Source organism: Hesperophylax consimilis, chromosome 1, assembly GCF_061612785.1.
Source record: "Hesperophylax consimilis isolate HC1 chromosome 1, BYU_Hcon_1.0, whole genome shotgun sequence".
NCBI lineage: Eukaryota > Metazoa > Arthropoda > Insecta > Trichoptera > Limnephilidae > Hesperophylax > Hesperophylax consimilis.
In genome coordinates, this window is record NC_142836.1 from 5,377,716 (window position 1) to 5,400,920 (window position 23,205).

General features: G+C 34.1%; 1 protein-coding gene across 3 annotated transcripts in view; it reads right to left on the minus strand.

The window, feature by feature from the left end:
- The window catches only part of RapGAP1 (Rap GTPase activating protein 1), a 627,781-nt gene that overhangs the window by 71,151 nt on the left and 533,425 nt on the right, over positions 1–23,205 (minus strand). For all 3 annotated transcript variants that reach the window (XM_089641478.1, XM_089641530.1, XM_089641438.1), the window contains one exon: positions 3,881–4,052. In XM_089641478.1, the coding sequence (XP_089497604.1) occupies positions 3,881–4,052 (172 nt within the window). The remainder of the gene's footprint in view (positions 1–3,880; positions 4,053–23,205) is intronic.

A 23,205-nucleotide genomic window follows, 5' to 3' on the forward strand; every position in this document is an offset into this window, starting at 1 on the left:
ACCGACTGATCTCAACTCAATGGCTGTCATGTCATCTTTTTGATGTGACATGAATCAATTTAATTTAATAATTCAATTTATAAACTTTTACTATGAATGATTAATGATTTTGCGTGGGCGATTTTTAGGAGTATTTTTATATTTGGAACGACACTTTAACCCTTAAATGCATGACTTTTTTTATTTAAAAAAAATATATATTTTTGCATTCTTTTTATAAATTAAAAATAGGGAAAAATAATTAAAAAAATATTTATCCATAAATTCTGTTTATTTTGAGAAAAACGTTATTATATCATATGTGAAACACTATGCATCCATGTCTTAAAAAATGCTCTTACCTAATGTTACAAAAATAATAATCAGTGAATAAAGCGAACTTATTAATGACTTATAAAATGAAGACAAATAAAAACAGGGGAAAGTATTAATTTAAATGAAATGCCGTAAAACAGTTTTTGTTCTTATTAAAAAATAGAGGGACTTTATACTTTTGGCAGTGGCAGTACGTCAGACCATTGCAGATAGATGCACAATAATATTTCCACAGGCTCCCAAGTCTGGTTCACTTTCAAGTCTTGGCAAGCAATTCTCTTGTCCAGAATAAAATTCAAAATTATAAGCGTAACCAGATACGCCACTCAATACAAAAAGTTTAGAACCCCATTTGTGGGGTTTCATGGGCATGTACCGTTTCATATAACTTCTTGCTTTAGTTGAACACATTTGTTCATCAACGCAAATATATTTTTCAATTGGAATTGATGCAAATCTTTGATTTAAGTCCGTGAGTAGAGGTCTGATTTTAAAAAGACGATTATGAGCTGGATTTTCTCTCGGTAAGTGTTTTGTCCTTGAAATGGATAAATTGACGTATTTTATCAAATCGGTTGACAGTCATTGTTGATGCTATTTGTTCAAAATACAAATCACTGGACCAGTGGGACCGAATATTTAGTCCACGCATCAAAGAGGAATAAATACATATTCCGATAAATCTATGCAAATCAGTCGTAGTAATATTTGCAGGTCTTGAAACATCTTTTTGCAGAGCGTAGAGATTTGACTGTTCTAGTATTTTATTGATAATAGCATATGTAAAAAAATATTTTAAAAAATCGAATGGGGTTTCCAATTCCATCAAATCCAAGGGCAATTGCCTGTTTCCTGTAAATTCCATGTCGGAGTCTTCAAGCTGCAGGTTTTTTTTCTCCACAAAATTGACGATTTCAAAACTTTTGAAGTAGACGAAACGGGCGTTGTCGTTGTAATATAAGTTTGGCCACTAGATAAAACATTATGTACATTATCACCGTCAACATTATTTTGTAGATGATTCTCAACGTCTCCATCTCCCAAGTGGATATCTTCAGGTTCACTTTGATCACCTGAATCGTAATTTTCTACGGCGCAATAATTTTCATCAGCTATACTGTCATCATCCGTGAAATCCATTCCATCGTCACTGTCAGATAAGCGATTAATTATTTCGTCCAACTCCTTTTCGGATAAACCCCTCTTTGCCATTTTGAAACTACGTCATGCTATAATTAGTAATGACTAAATACAAATGTCAAAATATGGTCTCAGTGCATAGTGTTACATATATGATATAATAACGTTTTGTCAAATTTAGACTGTCAAAATACATAATACACATAAAATTTATATTTAAAACACATAAACGTACCTTATTATTTGTGAAATAATATAATTACGATCCAACACGTCGAAAAAACACTATATTTTGATATAATACTGGACATCAAAATGCACACAATCTGTAACCTCCAACTCTCAAGTTTAAAATCAAAATTTCAAATTATTGTGTGTAATCTATTGTAATTTTTCGACAACATTATTATGCAGAAATAATGTAAAAACAATACTGTAATGCCAAAACCCACCAACAGATGTCAAAATGAAAAAAAAAATAAAAAAAGCTAATTATATCAGATGTGTTACACTATGCAGTTAAGGGTTAAACATCAACGGGGATCATAAAAAATACTGAGTTTCCATTAATTATAAATACACAGGAAATATTATGCGAAATTCGTGCAAGAATAATTAGAGTAGTCAAAATTAATATTGAAATATATTGGTACACGCCAGGCCAAACTATGTAGACGTAAGGAATGATTTTTATTTAATAACATACATACGTTTCCGTTCTGGTTTGTGAATTCTCGATAGATTTATGTTTCCGAAGAAATTTATCGCATCTGTCGGATAAAGGATAAAGAAAGAGGGAATAACTAAATGTGAAGCGCTAAGAAAGGAAACCGAGATTTGTTGTCAACAGGTCCGTGAGGATATGAACTTTCGACGAACAGGGCGTAAATCACTTTTATCTACAAACAAAAAAGAAAAAATATTTTTATTTAAGCGCCGGATCTTCCTTTGAAACATCCGAGAAGGTATCTACTTTAGTATTTACCATTTGCCGTAATATATTGAAATCCCGAGGCGAACGAACGAAAAAGGAAATATACGGAGCGTGAGAACAATATTTGATTTATTTAATAAAATAGAAAAATGAAAAAAAATATTTGATAAGTTTGTCTAGCATGTCTAGGTTTCTTTTTGACGGATGGTCCGGACTTTAGTGCGTAAACCTCAAACCATTAAATGATCCATTAAAGAAGGACCATTAAATTTAGTCTGCAATGAATAATGATGCTGCCTTTATTTACTAAGTGATTGTCTAAACTGGGCTACGAAAGATAATGCCCGATAATATCCAATAATGCTTTGAAAATTGTAGCATATCATGAAACAGTAGTTAACCTTCGAACGAATTACATTTTTTATGATATTTGATATAAGTTCAACATGCATGTAACAGACCATCAGTTCTGATTATAAAACTTTAACGGGAGATTTAATAACGGTGTGAAGATAGTTTTACTTAAAACACTCGATAGATCAGAAATAGTACAAGGGCAAGGTTTGCGGGTTACGCAAACTTCTGATTTGGGGCGCGAGATTCTTTCGAAGGAAACATAAATCCTCGCCAGAAGTGTATTTTATAAATAAAAGTTTTAGAGTTAATATCAAAGTTTTAAACGAAAATATTAACTTGACAGAAGTTTGTAAAAATGCCAGTGTTATTTATATTTTCCTTCTGTATTTATTTAGATTTTATTTGAGATAGAGATAAACTGTTTAATGCTGGTTTTTGTACTTCGAAATGGTGGCTATTTCCCTAAAAAACTGATGGAATCAGAGAAGCTTACATATTATAATTCAAAATACTTTTGAACAGTCCTCCTTCATATCACCAATCAAAGATTGGCTATCATCAGGACAAGCAAAGGCGTTACTCTGCATAAAGTAAACAACTCGGATAATGTAGTTACCAGTAATAAAAGTTTCGATGTGCATTTCTCCATGCAATATGCTGTCTTCCATTAATCTCCCCCAGGATTATCTAACTAACTAACTAACTAACTAACCATTGAATTTACTGGCAGTAGTCGGCAGACAGGATGGACCGCCAAACAACTCATCCATATATACTCTTCTGATATATTATTCTGACTACTTCTACTTACTTCTTCTACCATTAAAACTCGGGTCAAATAGTTTCCTTAGACTACTTTCTTCCTTCCTTCGCTCTACATGCACAAACTATCTAAGGTTCCCTTTCTTAATCTTACTCATTACACTTACTTATACACGCCAGGATTATCAGTTATGTTAATCTAGTATTTCTCTCTCCTCTTGGTCTAAGATATCAATTTATCTTTATTTTGATATATCAAGCACAATAATTTTGTTTAATTGCAATTTTTCGTGATTACTGGTCGGATTCACAGGAGTGTATAAGCTTAAAGGGGTAAATCATTCAACGTTTCAACATAATATAATATGATACCTGTGAGGGAGAGAGTCTCCTCGAGCAGGCGGCGGCTGGCGTGGCAGGGCGGCAGGCGCGCGCGGCGCAGCGAGGGCGGCGAAGGCGGCGAGCAGGGCGGCCCGCCCGGAGAGGGGCTGCCGCCGCACCCGCCCACGCGTTCCTCGGCTCCAGCGGAGCGCCGCGATGATGGCTGAAAACGAACACACATACACACGTAAAATTTTTGTACATATATATCTACCATCAAAATATAGGAGGACTTAGTTAAGCGCCATAATAATTTATTTTTCTATTTCTCAGGGTAGAACACCCAACTTGCTGTGGCTGTGTAGTGTGTACGCGCTCCGATAGGACTTCTTGAAATGCGGGTCAACTAACGAATTAACCATCACGCCGATTCAGAGAGGACCGTCATTCACATTCATACATCGTTACATTCATACATCGTTACATTCATACATCGTTACATTCATACATCGTTACATTCATAAATCGTTACATTCATACATCGTTACATTCATACATCGTTACATTCATACATCGTTACATTCATACATTCTGACCCTTGACATGGCCCGGCTCAACTGAGCTCCCTACAGAGGAGACAGAAGCAAATATTAACTGTACAAATAATAATTTAAAGTTTTCTTCCAACGTGTCGTGTGGTGGTTAACAAAACACAATACATGCAAACGATGAAATAAAATATTAATAAATACAATGATATTAATAAAACCATCTCATAAATTTTATGTTGCAAATCCTTCTTGATCCTGTGATGAATTTAACAACAATATGAACTTATATATCTATACAGTACGCATTCATAAATTTTAAGAGCAAAATAATCCTCTGCTTTGCATTTAAATTATAAGTAACCTAACAATGGCCCAAGCTATATAGGACAGTATTCCAGCGGGTAATCTGGCTTCTGAAATAGTCCATTCGCCATTCACACACCCATAGTCACGGTAACACGTGCTGGAGATTACAGTAAGTGGGATGTATCCGTTTTATTATATTAACGCATAAAAGATCGGGTAGGTACTAGGTACAGTAAGCAATGGATTGGTAAACGCGACTTGATTAGTCACAACTTCCACTGGACCGGAACTTAACGAGTAATGACTGGTCGCCGGGATAAAGTCTGTCTGGCGGAGTAGTGTACTGAGTTATTATGTTGATCTTAATTTGAGACCAAACAGCAGAACTTTGACCGTTAGCCTTATACAAAATCATTACAGAGCTTCTGTGGTTATTCTTGGTTTCTGTAATTATGCTATAAATATTTGAACAAACCAAGGAAACTGCTTCTGAAAATTTGCAAGTGAAAACGCACAGTTAAATAATTCATTTAAGAATATACAGTTAAGTTATTGTGTGTATATAAAACTAAACATTGTATTACTTTGCCATAATCATATATATAATATAATATATTATCATATAAGCTTAAGGTTTAAGTGATATATTTGAAGTGATCACGACAAATATATCTATGATACTGTATATTATCTGCCTAATATAAATAAATTAGAATAATAACATATATTCAAGTACGTTCTAGCATCACGTTCATCAATCAAATGCACTTTACATATTGCTTTGTATTAGTGATCGACGAACCGGTGGATGCAATCTGTTATAATTTGACAATCTGACATAAATTGATAATAATTTGACTAGTATATGGTTAGTAATAGCATAGATCATTGCAGAAATGTATTATATATATATGTACAGTGCCCTTGAGGTGATTTTGCATAAAACGAAGCTATACAAACCATGTAAATATTATTATTATCATTTATAATAATGGTTTATACAAAGTAATTAGGTTTTTGTGCGTTGCGAAACCAAAAAGTATTTGTTTTATCGCATACTAACTAAAGTATCCGGTCTTGCCCGGGCTTTACACAAGTTTTATAAATCTAGAAATGTAGAAAGTAATTTTCCTATTATTTCGTACACAAAAGTGTACAAAATACCATCAAGAAGTATCAAAATTCTGTTTTCAGGTATGGGAGAAAGCAATGGGGGTAGTTTTTCTAAATTTCATACTCTCGGAATAAAACTGTAGATTTGTTTAAAAACACAAACACTTTTTCATACTTAATATTATAGATAGATAATATTATAATTTCAAACCGCCAACTGATTGTTTTGTAAAAAATAAAGCAAATATATAAAGTAATCCATAAAATGTTTGATCAAGTAGGTCCCAACCAATTAAATTTAAATTCACTTTGCCGCGATATTTAACCGGTTGATTTGGTTTTTGTATTTATCGAATTGACAATAAAAAAAAATTCTAGAACTAAAGAAAATAAAATTATGTTTATCAAAAAAAAAATACAAATTTTAATTCACATTATGTAGTACCTACCTATACAAAATGAGGAAACGTATTGCCAGATGCAAAAAAGCCAAAATTGCAAATTATCCATGTCGATGAAAGTAATCTTCCTAATGGCGCCGAACCATTTGCACTTTATTCTAGGATTTTATTTCAGTTGAAAATCAGAAATGATGAAGGAATCCATCTATAAATTCCATACCACTAGATTCTACCCCGGTACATTAAGAGGGGGGGGGGGAATTTATTTTCCGACCTATTAAACGCCACAGGGTTTTCCAAAATGCAAATGGGGGCGCTGTACGCGGCTAAAGGGAGCTTTCGTTTGGATCGAAGTGATAAAAAAAGCATTCGAAATCATTTGAAGTCAAAATTCAGTTTTGGGAAGAATGTTTTTATGTGATATCACACAAAAATTTCCCGTTGCCAATAATTTCGAATAGGAGTATAAAACATAACATATAGAGGTCTTTTTCTTACCAACGATCACTAAAAATATTTTGTAATATTAGCACTCTAGTACTCCCAAAAGTCACGAGTCGCTACTGGTTGGGACTCTTGTGCTGTTTCACATAAAAAATATCATTTTAATTTTAGAGGAAAAAAGCTAAATAATTTTAAATGCATGCTTTTAAAGCTAGAAATTGAATAGTTTGTTAAATTTACAACTCTGTTAAAATGCTAAAATGCAATATGATTATGACGCTATTATTGTTAACGTCATATTATTTAATATACAAATTAATTTGATGTCATGGTTTTGGTCGCGCGGTTTAGTTGTAAATTTCACTGAACCGTAATGCGGTTACGATAGAATAATAGCAATTATTAATATCATCCACGAACCCAAATACAGGATGAGCCATGTGTTATAGAACTAAGGTTCGTTTTCAGAGAACGCAGCTTCAAAGCCGAAAAAGTGCAAATTTATAAATATTTCCAAAATATAAATTTAAATATGTAGAATGGTTGGTTTGTAATGTAATAGAATGTAACAATCAAGTAAATTACAAATAACAAATTATCACCCTTGTATTAGAAATGACAATCTAGTCTCATTCAAGGGAAGCAATCTCCCCAACACGCCAATCAACCCCAAGCCGACTGGCTCCATCGAAGCCAAGTTAGCCTCTCAGAAGCTGGGCGTGCTGTAAAGGGCCCGCAGATACTGCAGATAGTACACAGCAAATGGTCCTGAACAAATCGAAAGTGCGCCCCACTGTTGTATTTGGCAGCCACTTCTGGTCTGGAGCCCAAAATACCTGAAAAAAAAACCCTTGACTCTGGGCAGAAATGGGCGGTCCGTTTGATAGAATCCCCTCTCTCTATAAACATATTGCACTGTTTAGAGCACAGGCATCAGGTAGGTATGCTATATTGGTTCTGCCGGCATTACAATGGAAGATGCTCCGAGGAACTAGCATAATTAATTTATTGTATCTCATTATACATAAATCATGTTTTTCTCATAAAAATCAACCTCACTAGGGCTAAGCCTGTATCGAGGCCATTGATCCCTTTGGCACCGGTGCATAATCGAGAAACACGCCAAACGCACTTTTAATATAATATGTACACGGTTGAAATATTTGTTAGATGAGAACAGGGCGCTTCTAAGACGCGTTGAGTTGCAAATAGTTCCATAGCTCGGCAGTAGACCAATTTGCCGTCCTCTGTGTTTCCTCCCTCATACAACATTCCCAAGTTGTTCAAGACAAGGTCTTTTCAAGACCCATGTTGATTTTCTCCTTAAAAACACCTCCACAAAGCATCCCCAAAGATGGAAGAGGCCCTGAGGGAAATTATTTTCCGGTGTGGAGTTGTAATAAAGGACTACTATTAAAAATCAAAACCTTTTTTATGGCTCTTTAATAGTCAGATTTTGAACGCGATGTAATAAACATTACTTGAATCAGTTCTAAGATCCTGAGATTATAAGTTGATAATTTGTCATTAAAATATATTGAAATATTAGTAAATGTTATTATCTTTTTATAAATTCCATTACTGTAGATAAGGGCCCAGCTGGCAAAGGAAAATAAACAGGTCACATCTCCGACCTCCTTTATTTGATAAATCATTTTAATATTTATCCAACCCACTCATTTATTTTCTTGCCTCGGGTTCGGTTCTCGTGGGAAAATTTTCCGACGTCTTACACGCCGCGCTATGAGTAACCGTATCAGGGGATGTCGGTGATACAGCGGGCGTCGCGACGGTGGCGGCGGGCGGCTGCGTCGGTAGCCGCTCGGGTAGTAAGCGTCCATCATTTGATTTAGTAGAAGTATGGCTTGAGTGTTTCATTTTAAAGATAATATTCCAAAATTAAATAGATAAAAATGCGCTTTATAGAATCGATAAACTGAACTAATTATTTTACCCAATACTTAATTTTAGTTAAAAGCAAATTAATTTCCGATACAACAGTGCCTTTCTCGGGGAGAGTAAAAAATAATTATACATTCACTAATGCCGTGAAAACAGTTGGGTTAACCAAAAACATCCAGCCAGAAAAACTGTGTAAATTTCACCTGAGTTTTTATTGCTTCAGAAGAACATATTTTCTGCTTTAGTTTATAGTTAACTAGCCCTTAGTTATTGTATTTGCACACGATTATTCGAAATAATATGTAAACAGTAATTCTCCTTTTTGAATGTCAAATCAAAAATACTTCGTAAAGTGTAAAAAAATTAAGGTATGGGAAAAAGAGGTGGGGTAATGTTTGGAAATCTCTTGAAAAGAGTGACCTTCATCCTGTATTGAAGGTCAAGTGTGCAAAATTCCATCAGTTTCGGAATAAAACTGTAGATTTTTTTAAAAAACAAACCCACACAAAATACATTTAAAAATTTACATAAAGTCATGAAAAGTGATGAAACAAAAACCAGGTTAAATAGTTAAGGTTTACGTGTTAGTTCTTTCCATCGCTTTTGATAACATTGTAAAGGTGTGTTGAATTGTCATTCTGTTGAGTTATCATGGAACCCTTGTACATGTACTTTTTGTACTTCCTGTAATTTTTATTATTGGGAAAGTTATGGCGAATGCCTAGCGGCACGATAATTATCTAGAGATAAAGCACCACCTTGATCAATACAAAATCCACTCTGATTTTCTTAAGATGAAAAGATTTTGGTTTTGGAAATCACTTTCGGAAATCTTTCCCAATTTCAAAAGACCGAACTTTACTCAAGCAAAAAATTCTCGAAGGTATCGGGATCTGATGAATGGCCCGGCCAGGTGATTGATGGATAAAATTTCGAGCCACCGAACAGGGAACTTGAACCAGGTGGGTATCGCTAAAGGTCATCTGCTGATTCTATCAAAGGGGATGAAAGCGCTCTTTACACCAAAGAACAACCACAGCGTTAATTCGAATCAGGCCAAATTGTTGCCGAAAAAACTTTACATCAACGTGCATGTACAATGTATTAAGGTAATCTGGGTTTCAAAAAAAGAATTTTGAATAACTTAATAATATTTTTGAGTACTTTAATCACCATTTAATTTTTTTTAATTTTTTTTTTTATAGTGAATACCTCACAAGAGTCCCAACTGCTCCCGTCTGGAGCCAGTGAGACTATGGCATCCCCAATTGGGGGATGTTGTGAGGCTGAAGGTAAGTGGGGAAGGGAAAGAGGAAGGTGGGGAAGTACCTGGCTATTCAGATCTAGTCACTAAACACGGCTAAAGCCATTTGGAGCAACGTTTCAATTCTGAATGGTGGTCTTACACCAGGGCGATACTGGTAGTATCTTCCGATCTGGAACGTGCCGCAAATATACTATATATTATTTTAATTAATTAATTGTGAAATAACACAAATTAATCAAATAAAATTTATTTGCGCACGCCGGGTTCGAACCCGCGACCTTCGGAATGGCAGTCTAATGCGTTACCACTGGACTATGCCGGCCGTCAGTTATTAATTACATTTCTAATAAAATTGCTCATTAAATACATTTTATGCGTCAAAAGAATTTAAATAAATTTATTGCAGTCGTGAAATTGCACTGAGATAATTTACTGATAATTTTTTTTTCTAATTTATTAAAAATCTTTTCAAATTATTCGTTGTACGATGGTTGTACGGTTAAGATTGCCGGCCCTTAACGAATGAATCGATAGGTTTCCTGATAAACTTTTAGCAAAATACCAACGAATTGTCACGATGTCGGAACACGTGTTCATAAAAATCTTAATATTTGCGCATTCCATTCATTCATTCATTTCATTATTAGTAATTCGGACAAACGCAGGTGCATGAACACGTGTTCCGATATTATTACGAATTTACTAAAATGTATAAGGAAGCGACCTCCAGTCTCGTTTTTAACCGTATTACCAATAATTTTAAGAGATTTTTTTTTAAATCAGCAATATTCGTTTTTCTCCGTTTAATACAAAAAAAATTTCAACGGAAATTATTATTGTACTAAATCACAGGACAGCCTGAATTCTTGATTCTTGACAAAAAAATCCTATTTATGAAGTTATTATACTATAAGTAGGTACTTTATCGCTTCTCTTAATTTTTCTGAAATTATGTCTTATGAAAATAGAAACCTAAAAGTTGTATTCATTTTGCGGCTGGGAAAAGAGAATTTCAACACGAAAATTATCGTGCAGATGCATTAGGTATAATTAGTTTTGTACTTAATGATTAATGACCTCGGAGCCTGCAATATCGCTAAATGAAAAAACGAACGAACCATTTTTCATGTCACCATTGGGCTGGCAATATAAGAGTAACTTTATGACCGCCATAAGCCGAAAGAAGGTACTCGCAGGTTTACTTCTAGTCCGGAAGACATTACTACAGTGCCAGGACTGGAAACAATAAATCTATCCGCCTCTTTCATTAGGCCGACGTCTCGTGTATTTAGCGAACAGTCTCACGACGTCGCGGCGCCGCCTTTGTTTCCGATAAGCTCTTTTCGACATCTTTCCTTCTTCATCTATCCGCAATTGTATGGGGAAAAGGTACTGCACGCTGTCCACGAACAAGAACCGTCGCAAGAACCAACCTCCAAGGTAAGTATGTACATTCTAACGCAGCATTCTTTGGTCAAATGCATTGTACATGTAGTTTTGTATTAGTGATACGAACCGGAGGATGCAAAGTTGATCAAGTCTAGTCTAGTATAGTCTGTAGTTAACAAATAATTAGTCGCCTGAAATATCAATACAAATTGAAAATACCTCCCGAGTAAAAATAAATGCCGCCAACGGGAATTGAATCCCTACCTTCTGATGTCCGGTCAGGTGCTCTGAACCACTGAGTTATGTCGGCTAATTTCCAACCCGCCAAATAATTCAATATGTACTAGTACCTCAATCAAAAAATTACTGCTTATTATATTTTTTCACCTGTAAACAACCAACTTTATTTTTGTAGGAAAGGCTTTGCTTTTATTATTTTTTTATGATAAACTAATGTTTATAAGACAGCGCCCTTGAGGTGATTTTGCACAAAAACGGCGCTATACAAATCATCAAAATATTATTATTATTATTCTTTAATAATTATTAACATCCTTTATGCAATGCATAAAACCTTGTCTTATAAACATTAGTTCTATCATTAAAAAAATAATAGTCTGTAATTAGTAATAAGATGGAACGTTGTTGAAATATAGTATACATATATTTGTACAGCGCCCTTGAGGTGACTTCACAAAAACGGCGCTGTACAAATGATCCAATATAGTAATAATTATTATTGTTTTCATAATAGTCACAGTAAACACACCCATTACATAATGTTAAAGGCGATATTTTTTTTACTACTTGAAGCCGATAAGTTTTAATTTATGACTATGCCTTACCTAATATTATATAATAAAAATAAAATTACAACCTTTATATTTTTTCACTTATTTAACTTTATTTAACATAAGCACGTGGAAAAAAGTAATAAAGGTGTTTAGTATAAAAAGTAATCAAAATGGAATTCCACCATGAATTTATAACGCATTTATAAATAAAAATAAATGGTTTAGGCTTGAATATTTCTTTTTTTAAAGGAACATACGAAGAAAAGCAATTTAATCAGAGATGTTGATGTTGCGTTGGTGTTTTCCAAAAAATAATACCATTACCGAGATAATGGCTGTAAGCCTGTTGAAGAATTTTTTTAATAGATTTAAATGAGTGCATAAAACTGTCACCCTTTCAGACAAAATCTTTCAGTTTCCCTAAGACGTTAGCGGGAATAGCGAGTTCCACACATAACGTTAGCCATATCTGAGGTGATTACCAGTTACCAGTGGAACTAATAAAGTTACACGTGTCTTGAGACGAATGACATTCTAAAAGTGAATACATAACCATTAAAACCAACTGTACTTTTTATTCACTGTTGTAAAACTGACAGTAAAGATGCTTGCAACTTTTCATCTTCGTAGTAACGAAGATAAGTTGTAACGAAGTTACTTCGTAGTAACGAAGATAAGTAGTAACGAAGTAATTTCGTAGTAACGAAGATAAGTAGTAACGAATTAACTTCGTAGTAACGAAGATAAAAAGTAATTAGTAGACATCTGGCTACCCGATATTCAGTTTTCTTTAAAATTGATTAGCTTAAGTTATTAGTTAAAAGTCTTAGTTGTAAATCACTCGACATTAGTCTTAGTTATAAGTCTCTCTCTATCTATGAAACTTAGTTATAAACCAAAAGTAATTAAGTCTAAGTGATCAATGCATAAATTAAGTTGTTAAGCGCCCTTGAGGTGATTTTCTCACGAAAACGGCGCTATATAAATAATCCAAACATTATTATTATTAAGTTTTGTAAAAGGATTAACGATTACAGTTAACTTTCTCCACTCGAGCGATGGTGTTCGATTTTTGATTTGGCCATTCGATTTAATTAATATAATTTCTCAAAATATTAACAAAGAACATATAAACTACTTACTATGGTTTAAAGCCAATGAATTTATCTACATTTCACCGTTTATCCCATATTTTAGGTTCTATATACACTTGGTATATTATGGCAAGCGATTGCTCAAGACGTTTTGCAAACTTTTGCCATAATATAGTTTAATTGGTTCTAATACATTCTTAACGATGTGTTCTCTTCTTTTTTATGACTGTAAAATCTTTCAATAACTGACGATTATGTTATATTTGTTGTAGGTATATGCGTTTTGAGAGATCTTTAACCTAAAATGATATGTTTAGTACCTACAGATTTTTGAGTAGTATATATATATATATATATCGCAAACTCACCTTTTTATCATAGACGTATGGATATTTATCACAAACCCACATCTAGCATCGATTTCTGGGTTATGTTTATCACAAACTCACCTTAAGAATCGATTTCTGAGTTATGTTTATCACAAACTCACCTCTAGCATCGATTTCTGGGTTATGTTTATCACAAACTCACCTCTAGCATCGATTTCTATGTTGTATTTGTCAAAAGACTACATTTCTAGTATCGATTTCGAAGTGATATTTAACTCGTAATGACAAAAAATGTTTCTAGTAAATGTGGTCTCCCAAAACGATAGACAAATCCAAAACTTGAGTACTGTAAAGAAACTAAGTCACGAAAACAGTAAAATAAACAAAACACCATTGCACGCCGCGCGCCCACGTGATACCCGTAAATTTAATTTTAGAACTCGAACAAAGTCTAATAAAAGATCGTCGTTTCTTCGAGTTCAACGGCGATTAGAGAAGTTTACAACAATTCGAGTTTTTCACAAAAGACCTGCGATTACGAAAATCGTTTTACTAGATAAAAGCGTTTCACATATATATCACTGACGCGAAAATAACTTTGCGATATTTATTAAATTGTGGTAGATTCTCTTACCCATGTTGAGTTTTCAACCAAAGATTGACTCCTGAAGTAGCGTCGACACTCATGCATCTTCATCAAAGTACTTTGAACAGTTTATTTTGAATCAATGCACATTATCAATACACAACTTCCACAAGAACCGATATTAAATGTTCCGTGAATAAAACTGATGAACTTAGTAAAAAGTTTAGAGGGTTGAAACACAGAAAAGCTTTTCGAACGCTTTCAAAAACAGTTTCGGTTTTACTGTTTACTAAAGTGTATTCTGCACCTAGAGGCGTCCACCCTCTGTCCAATTCCCGATAATACTACTTGAATCAATACCCGCGATTAAATTTAGACCTGACACCGGCTGGGGTTAATGAATGAACAATTTTCTTTCCGACCAACTTCACAAGCAGCTTTCTCCCTACTTCACAGCGGTGCGGAGTTGGTTCAATTTCCTACCGGGAGGAAAAGAGCACCTGTCGGATCGGCGACTACCGCTTTCCAGAGACACTGAACGTCCACTGACGTGACAAATCACTAAAAAATATGGCTAACCTTTTTACAGGATCATCACAAAAAAATATGATAAAACATTTGCTCGAAAAAGTTATTTTTCAACGGTAAAAGGTGCTATCAATTTCAATTTATTCACCTTGGGAAAAATATAAAAGAATTTAGGGAATATCCGCGGAGCAATTGCCCTCCTTTATAATGAGAAATATTTCGCAAGTTCGTGTATTTACAGAGCGACCTGGGTTGGGCTAATTCATGTGGTGAGACTTCGTTCAAAGGGGGTTGAAATATGTGGGCAACGGGGAACGGTGAGTCGTTAATACGAGTCTGACTCATAAATTCAACAAAATCTAAACGAAAAAGGAAATAGCTCGCTCACGGGAAACCATTTAACATTCTGTAATCGCTTTCGACTGTGTATTTTAATAAAATAAACTGAATATCGAACGCGTACTTATCGAGTTTTGTTTATCAAACTTAACCATCTTTTCTTTCAAAAAAATGATGAAATAGAAGTAAGCAGACTTTTTATGGTTACCCGATGTTTAGAATTCCAGGGAGGGTGAGCAATCAGACCGCCCCATAATGTGCCTGGTTAGCAACATACATACAGTCACCCATGGGCCACTGAGCCGCTAGAGGTGACACCTACGTTATGTTAATATAAGGCCCACACAGCCGACACCAACAGGCAGAGCTACTGGCAATATGAGCTTGTGTCCTGTATGTACGTATGTATAATGTTGAGGATTGGGGATGTTTTTCAGGTTCTCCAGAATGGCTTAGTCCAAATTGCCCATTCGGCAAGCCGCCGCCGGGAATATGCGAACAAAAAAGGGTTTAGGAATTCATGCTCGATTGACTTCACTTTTGATTGATGCTTTATTATTTATTTTGTACCATACGCACGGGGTCGGCAATTTCTGCCACAATATAAAAGGGTGTCGAATTATTGGTCGGTTAAGTAACATTAGGGGAAATCATGTGATAAACAATCAAACGCAAACAACACAATGAAAAAAGCTTTTGATGATAACGGAATCAGCGCCATAATCTACTGTCAGAAGCTTATAATGTGTTGTCTGTTGTCGGTATTTTTCGAATTAAATCGATACACAAGTGTGCACACGGAGAAAAACAAGTATTAACAATCTCTTCAAATTATTCCGTAATCCAGTTAAAAAGGTCCGGATTGCAGGCCCTTAACGATTGAATTGATAGGTTTTCTGATAAACTTTTAGTAAAATACGAAGGTTTCATCACGATGTCGGAACACGTGTTCATAAAAATCCTAATATTTTCGCATTTCGTCATTGTATATTATCAAGGCAAATGCAGGTGCATTAACACGTGTTCAGATACATTAGGAATTTACTAAAAGTTTTAATTTTTTAACAGGATTACCAATAATTTTAAGAGATTCTTAATAAATTAGCAATATTCATTTTTCTCCGTGCACAGTCGATATGTTCATTTTGACGCGACATCTGTTTCGTCTTCTTGTAAAACTGCAGCATTTCTGAATCGCTTATCATAAATGAATATCTTGTTTTGTAAAAAGATAAACTTTCAGCTGCCAAGGGCTACTTGTTTCCTGGAGCTTTCAGACTAACTTTCTGTTACTTTGCAACAGCTGTCGATTCCTTTTACGATTTGAATGAAACGCAAAAATAGTTTTAACGCCGTCCAGTGCTCTCAGTATCCTACCAGTATTGCCAGTACTGCCCCAGCTACGCTTGTTAGAGAGCTCTGATTGGCTGCCCACAACAATGCGTCCACCTGCGGGTTCACGGTTCGTTCGACTCCCGGCAAGTCTCTGTCTTTCGTGTCGGCGGATGTGCTCTTCCACCTTTGCTTGATATTTAGCAAACAAAAGCCAGGTAACCTGACCAAATTTTAAGGAAATACAAGAACTTTGTGTCGCGGTCTGTTGAACTCTTTTGACAAGATAATGACTCTTCTTTGTTACCAGCCACCGGCAATTACTTAAAGTGGACAAAAACACAAAATGTTTACTTAAAAAAATTAATGAGTTCTTATCTATCTAATAGCACGGTAGGTAACCAACCATTTTCGTATTTTCAACTTTGATAAGAATAATATTTATTTTAAAAATTTGAGTTTTAAAAGGTTTTTTTCTGTCATTTTAAAATACCAAATTCATTAACTAAAATTATGTTTATTCGAAATGAAACCCGAAAAACAAAGTTGTTAATAATTATTATTATTATATTATTTACATAATATATGTTGTGTTTACTGCGAATGTTTCGTAAAAGCGATACATTTATTTCATACGAGGAATGTTACAAGCTGTACTAATATATTACAAGATGTATTTTCATTGTTAGAAAAATCGAACCGTATGAGAGCATCTACCAACGGTCATGTGTATGTCCAAACTGACAGACGAAGGAAATGTGAACATTTTATTCAGCACTTGGTAGATACCACTTATTTTTTATTTAGGTCCGTCCCCCATTGGTGGTTCTTATTTACTTATTATGATCTACTTACATCTGATTCCAGAAGGATTTAAATCAACGAACAAATGAATAAACAATAGCTCCACCCAGGAGGCCCTATGGAAAATTATTCCCCTCAGGGCCTCATCTTATCTTTGGGGATGCTCTGTGAAGGATCTTTTTATTGAAGGAAGGAGAGGACGTTCTGGGAAGGAAAAAAGGCATGAGGGGTGGGTAGGCATCTGGGGGTAGGTATGTCCGGTGCAATGCGATGTTCGGAGAGTCCTGCTGAAGAGGTCAAAAGGTATCTCTCAGACCTGCCAAGATCCGGAAAAACTTTACCGCATGAACCCGGGAACCCCTGCTAAGTCACCAAATGTAGCGAACCACTTGGGCTTTTTTTAACGTAATTATAAATTTAAATAATTAGTAAATTAGTAGATACATTATGCCGTATAATACATTTATGTATGAAAGCTTTAATTTAGTCCAAGTGTAGGTACAGATAGCTATTTATTTATGAAAGCTTTAATTTAGTCCAAGTGTAGGTACAGATAGCTATTTATTTATGAAAGCTTTAATTTAGTCCAAGTGTAGGTACAGATAGCAATTTATGTATGAAAGCTTTAATTTAGTCCAAGTGTAGGTACAGATAGCTATTTTTTATCACAACCAAATTTGAAGGCCGAATGTTTTGTTCGATGAAACTTTTAATTGAAAGTTGACGTACGATTAGATAACATAATCAAACAAAGCTGTGTAAATTTATAAAATACGTTTTAAACGAACCTACAGGTAATTAAAAATAACTGTTCCATTTTACAACAAAACACGTTGAAAGAGAGGTATGCCCCACCCTAGAAATTAATATTTCACAAAAAAACTAATTACATCTGGATAGTGAGCATGTATTGGGAAAGCACAACAAAGCCGACTTTACACAATGTGAGTCATTATTCACAAATTATTATAACAAAATCATAAGTAAAAATGAGTTTGCTTAACAAAACAAATTTTAGAATTATTTAAATGTGAAGGTCGTGGGTTTTTTAAGTTTGCGATGGTAGTAGAATCATGAGACGATTAGTAGAAAAAAAACTAATGGTAGCTGTAATAATGATGATGTATGTATTTGGAAAGGCCTTGTATTGTTAATGATTTTAAGACATATCGGTCAAGCGAAAAGTTAAACGGACTTCTTGTAGTATGATTCATTATTCGAAACTTATTAATATGCATGCTAGAATTAACATTTTGTTTTTATTAATTCATGGGTAATCTAGTCTGTATTTCGGTATTTTGATAAACTTGTTTTAATACCCGGCTTTGCTCAGATTCGACTGAAAAATATTAAACAAACAACTATGCATATATTTTTTATTTGTTTTCTATACACATGTATATGTATAAAAAATCAGCCGGCGTATGTTTGTACTCGCAAAACTCAAAAAGTAGTCCACCTATTTCGATGATAATGTTAAAGTTTTTTCTTATTAGTGCCAGGAGTATTAGAAAGTGGCGTAGTCGAATTAAAATCGATGTAATGTAGTTTTACTAACAGAAACATTGTGGTATGTGGAAGTGAATGGTGGAAGAAGTCGGAAACGCCCGAGGAAGCATTGTGGTGTCCACTAGTAGATATATTATATATCTGTTGATGGATGATTTTGCGAGCTGAAATATTTGCATTCAACCAAAAATTCCAGACAGACTCCATGCTGTGTAATTTTTATGACACCAGAATTCATCGTTATTGTGTGTTTATTGAAACAATCAAACCGATCATGCTCGATGAAAACCAAATGGTCTACGGACACCTACGCCAAAAAGTTTCCTTGTGAACTTAGCTTCATTATGTTGATAAAGGGATAAAAAAACAAATAACGAAATAACTTTATACATAGGCTCATGTTCCACAGAGAACATTTCACAATAATAAACAAACAAAGAAAACATACATGCTACGTATTTGACTCCAGTGAATAGTTCCGACTTAGACTTGAGTTGATGTTACCTTTGACATTTTATAATACCTTTCCTACAAATCGTCATTACATTACATTGTATTGAATACCGTTACTAATGAACTAATGAGTGTTCCTCATACTCTGTCAGAATTATCTTAATGTCTCAGGCAATTGCAAAGCATTACTAATTTGAGTGGACATTCTGAATACAGCCTCCAACCACGGTAGTTCATTACCGCGATGTGGATTTTTCATATTAAATGAATAAAATAAAATAATGCTCTATTTTGGCAATGTTTATTAATTTAATTTAAATCAGAGTAACAGCGCGATACGATTCAGTTCATATAGGGACAATGCTCCGAGTTTTACACGAGCGAACAACGACTCCATTATTAACAGAATATTGGTTCAACAAACAGCAGATTACAGATTGCCCAGGTGTTTTGAATCGACTAATGCATTGTGAAAATTAAAACCAGGTATTTTTACGTAATATTTAATGTTTACTTCTCACAAGAATGTAGTTTATCCACGTATGATCGAATATTATATTTTACCGATAAGAATATTTGGATATTACTTGTGAAATTTCACTATAAGGGCACTTTGCAAAGCAAAATAACCAGGTTTATTATGGTTTGTAAGTTACCTGAAAAACTTCACTGACTTTCAACGTATGTTTTAATGAGGTCTTTTGAATTATTTATTGTGAAAAGGTTCGAAATTGTAAGACAAACAGAAAAAATTTTAAAATTTTAAACGGAGTTACAATTTAAAACACAGTAAATGAAAATTTAAAACGCAGTAGAAGAAAATTTTAAAACGCAGTAGATGAAAATTTACACATTGCTACAAACATAAAATGGAGGTGTAAATCGAAAATAAAAGTTTTGAATATGTTTTTATATAACCTTGATGAAGGTTCAGGGTGAACCGAAACCGGTTGGTTTTATATATTGAAACCATATATAATAAAGTGGTATTAAAAACAATGTTATTTTATTCAAATTATTATAAAAGTTTTGTGTTGGGGTTTTGCATAGAAGATATAGATAGTAACATATATATTTTTTAAATGTTATGCATTTGAGGATCATCGCATAAATTAACATTATAACAATTTTTTTTGTATATTATAATTTTTTTTTAAATGTGACCATACTGGGGTTACCTCGTTCTAAGATTACGGTTTCCCTGGCACAACGAAATGCGTCATTTTCCTTGTTTCGTCTCTATTAAGAATTTATTCCGGTACACCATACTCAGGAAAACGTCGTTAATTCGTGTGTTTGATTATTTCCTACGTGAAGCTGGCTTTATGTAGAACTGTGTGGAATATGCCCGCGGGGAGTGCTGCTGGCTAAAAGCAAGTGTTTGTGTTTATTAGGGCGTGAATTTCAATATCTTCAGACAAGCGACGCGAAATTATTAACGTGGTGATAATTTGAAATAAAATTTTCCTGTCGGACTGGCTTACATAAATACACACATAAAGATAACAATTAAGAATCTGGTTACACCTAATAGTGTTGTATGTACCGACATCGACGCGGTTGTTAGGATTTGGTAATAGGGTATAGTCATTAGGCAGACCAATACCTCCATGAGAAAGGAGTACCAAAATTACAATATAAATTTTAAGTTACTAATCATGCGTATAACTATATAGATTGTTAGATTGGGTAGGACCTTATATTCTATTATCTTTGTCAGATTGGGTAGGACCTTATATTCTATTGTCTTTGTCGGATCGGGTAGGACTTTATATTCTATTATCTTTGTCAGATTGGGTAGGACCTTATATTCTATTATCTTTTTCAGATTTGGTAGGACCTTATTTTCTATTATCTTTGTCAGATTGGGTAGGACCTTATTTTCTATTATCTTTGTCAGATTGGGTAGGACCTTATATTATATTATCTTTGTCAGATTGGGAAGGACATTATATTAAATTATCTTTGGGTAGGAGCACGGAGGAAGGAAGAGATCTTCCTTCCTCCGTGGGTAGGAGTGATCCCAAATCTCGAGAACTCACGGATACTTAGGGGTAAAAGATTGAAGAAACGAACTTTTTGTGGATTTAGAATATTTCAGGTTTACCGCCTACACAAATTTATTAGACTGAATCGAATTTGTTCGAGGTTAATAATAATATTGAAAGATATTTACCAAAGCTCTATTATTTCGAGTTGTCTATGAAATTTGGCTGGTAATTTCCTTATCAATTTACATTTATTAGCTCAAATCGCTCAAAAGACCGAGGAATGATAAAGAAAATGAATGAATAATTTCTCCTCCCCAATTGTTCCGGGAAATCTTTCCTTTTATTTCACGAAAAAATTTCTCACGGAGAAGAAAATTTCAGATTGAAAATAAGGCTTTTCCTTAGATGATGCTTATCACCAACGAGAAAGAGGAGTTTAAAACTTTTCCTGAAGGCGAATTGGTTTTATATGCTGTTACAAAATTACTGATTAAATAATTGAACAGTTTAATGAAGCTCACGAGACACGTTGAATTGAATGTAATTAAAGTTGGTAAGATTAGGTAAAATCATTTTAAACTTTGTTTTAATTGATAGCAGACTTTATAAAAACAACTTATATAGTTAATACGAGTAACTTGACAGAAAAAACACATATTTCATACTTCAATAGCTTTGTAAAAATCTAAAATAATAATCTGTAGTCAATGGTGGTTTAAACAAAGCTTATTATTTTAATTTGATTAATAATCTAATAAAACTACGTAGACAATACTTGGCAAGAAGTGTGTGACAAGACCGAGTTTTTGGCGGTCCGTCCTCTCCGCCTTACCCTGCGGGAAAACTGTGAATCATGAAATAGATAAAGACGATCTAGAACTTAAAAATTAAAAAAATATGGCCATCGTTCGATGATTTTTCCTCGCAATCTACCCTCATTGAAAGCACGTTCAAAGTTCAGAAACAAAGGTTTTATTGTATCATTCCAACACAAAGCAGCGATAACTAGCATTGTGAACACCTTTTATCTAATTCACTAGGAATCTAAGGTCATCTTCGCACATGAGCAGTTCAACGGACGGACAGCGGGTCGGGTTCATTTATCCGCAAAAGATTACGCTCTTTCAAACGTCTCCGCTTGGTTGCTTTTATTTTTTCTTCTACGTTTTCCTCCGTTTTATTGCACTTACATTGTTACGTCTTCCGCGACGGAGGCTTTGTTACCTTTCACGGAAGAGATGTATATATGTATCTCGCCCAGATTTAATTCAAGCTTTCCTGTGAACGCAACTATACTCACTGATAGGTAAAACTGATATTTATTCGCAGTCTCAACTCTCAGTCAACTCTTGAAATATTCAAATCCAATGGGATGTAGTATAAACAATTTCACGGGATGCTGACATGTCTCAGTAGACACTCTTTAGTGCTCGGTAGTTCTCTTCAAGTTCTGCTATTATTTCAGTTTTCTACAACAACGGGCCAATAATGATAAAATAACAGATCTTGAATAGACTCTTCACAGAATTTGAAAATCATCAATGCAATTTGATGAATTGTTCAAATTCTGTGAAACAACTCGTTAGCAATTATAACACGCTGCAGCGGGTATAACCCTGAGTAACAAACAATCGTAAATGTTATATGTTTGGTTGCAAAGAGCTATCTTTGAAATTGGAAATAAAACAATGATTTTGTATGAACCAATAATATAATGAAACCTTTGTGGCTTATACCTAAGCTTTATCTGTGGCAGACTCTTGTAGAATTGCAATAATAATAATATTTTGTTGATTTGTATATTGAATGTTGAAAAAGAAATTTTTTTCTGTTAAGATATTATTGTAGGTGGGGTAGGTAACTACTTCACAGCTTGTCTGAATTATTCTTAAAACAAGCAGTTCAAATTTTCAAAATGACACTTAAATTCAAAGCAAATTTAAATTTAAAAAAGGAAAAACGCACATCACACACAATAGAATTAAGTACGTTTGATAACTAAGTACCATAATTGAGATTCATGCAATTTTTTATTTAATTGATAGTAATTTTTTTAACCAAATTCTTACTAATTAAATTAATTTTAAAGTCTTCAGTGCTGTTAATCGCAAAACCAAAAACCTATTTGATATAAAAACAGACGGTTAATCATCAATGTAGATGTTATTTAGATAGTAAACAGATTTTCAAGAGTGAGATACAAATTCGTGACAAGTTTCCCGCGAGTGCTCTCAATTCTCGTGT